At 59.0% G+C, this 1,517-nt stretch overlaps 1 protein-coding gene across 1 annotated transcript; it reads left to right on the top strand.

Annotated features, from left to right (window-relative positions):
• Window positions 1–569: 569 nt before the first annotated feature.
• Window positions 570–1,184, top strand: IQCD (IQ motif containing D; the record flags this gene model as incomplete). Its single annotated transcript, XM_010144372.1, has 1 exon — window positions 570–1,184. A coding segment is annotated over exon 1 (615 nt), but the record flags the coding sequence as incomplete, so codon positions are not given.
• Window positions 1,185–1,517: the final 333 nt, after the last annotated feature.

Here is a 1,517-nt window from a genome sequence, read left to right as displayed (position 1 = left end):
GTGCCCTTGTGCCTCCGGGCACCCAGATCCCCCCTCCCGCCTCACCCATCTGCCCGGCCTGGCAGGATGGAGGTGCGGGTGTCACTGCGGGAGCCCTGCCCTTCCCTCCGAGGGGGCCCCAGGGCCCTGCAGGTGGCGTGGGCCCCTCTCCACACCCCTCTCGGGACTGCGGAGGAGCTGGGAGCTTTCTCCCCACCACCCTCCAGAGCCAGGAGCCTGTTATTCCTCTCCTTCCCGTGGGTGTCTGACAGTCTCACTGGAGCAGAGACCAGTCCTGACCCCGTGCCCAGCCCCAGGGAGAACCGGTGCATTATGAAACTCCAGTGATGTTGTTTCTCTAATGCTGTCTCCACATTTTGTTTTTAGAGATAAAATCTGAGCAAGGAGAACACGCGACAGAAGCAGCAGAGGTGTTCTCTGACTGAGCGTCACCTTGTGTGAGAGGTGTCATCACTCTAGACCTCAGAGAACCCAACTCACGCGTGTTTAACTGAGGCAACAGGAGTCCGGCTGTGCTGCGAGTGCCCTCTCGGGAGGTGAAGCGAAGGAACGAGCCCCTGGTGGAGGTCATGGCAGCTCCGGAGGAGACCACGATCATGTCAGATGCCATGAAGATGTTCAGTCCATGTCCCCTAAAACCTGATAGCCTGGAGACGAGAAGAATCCTTGCTGTCTTGGACGAGACGATGGCCAAGCTGGAGCTGAGCAGTTTGATCCCCCGTGTGGTCGACTCTCTGGACAGGTTTGCTGGTGTGCTGGGGCCTGAGCTCACAGACAGCCTGATGGAGCACCAGCAGCTCTCCAGCGATCTGGAGCAGCTGCTTACCAGCTCTGGGGACGGAGACACCGGGGCAGCTGAGGAACGATGGGGCTCTCTCTGCGTGCTGGAGCAACATCTGAAGCGCTCTGTCAGGAACATCCTGCGACTCCTCCTGGCTGACCCTTCACTTTGCCGCGCTCTGAAGGATGAAGCCTGGACCAGGGAGTCACCAGCTGAGGAGTTCCTCAAAGCCTTTGGGGAGTTCAGGGGTTTCATGCTCGAGAGACTCCTGACTAGTCCCGTGGAAGAGGAAGAAAGGGCTCGTCTCCTGGCAGGCATCTCCCTCCAGGTGAAGAACAACACCGAAGCGATTGCAGCTTTGCGGGCAGAGCTGGCAGCAGCCACCCGGGCTCGTGAGGAGGAGGTAGGAGATGGTGGGAATGAGTTTTCCAACACAGCGTTAGGGAAGCTCAAAGCCGACCCCCCTCCTGCCGTTCCTAAAGAGGAGGTTCCAAAAGTGATTTCTAAACCAGATCCTAAATTTAAAGATGCTCTTTTCATGGTCAAATATGATGCAAAATGCTTACGGCGTGCTCAGTTTTTTAAAACTGGAACCTGTTCTCAGGGGCCGGTTTGCCCGGCGCAGGCGGCGGGTTCCCCCAGGAGCAGTGGGGCAGGCACGAAGCGCTGCGGCAGGGTCCCGGCAGGGCCACTGCCAGCCCCAGGCTCCGCTTGGTGCTGCTGCAGTGGGGGCAAA

The sequence above is a fragment of the Buceros rhinoceros genome, unplaced genomic scaffold, assembly GCF_000710305.1.
Source record: "Buceros rhinoceros silvestris isolate BGI_N320 unplaced genomic scaffold, ASM71030v1 C12860692, whole genome shotgun sequence".
Classification (NCBI taxonomy): domain Eukaryota; kingdom Metazoa; phylum Chordata; class Aves; order Bucerotiformes; family Bucerotidae; genus Buceros; species Buceros rhinoceros.
The sequence above is the reverse complement of the archived record's forward strand: the minus strand, read 5'-3'. Positions and strand labels throughout refer to the sequence as shown.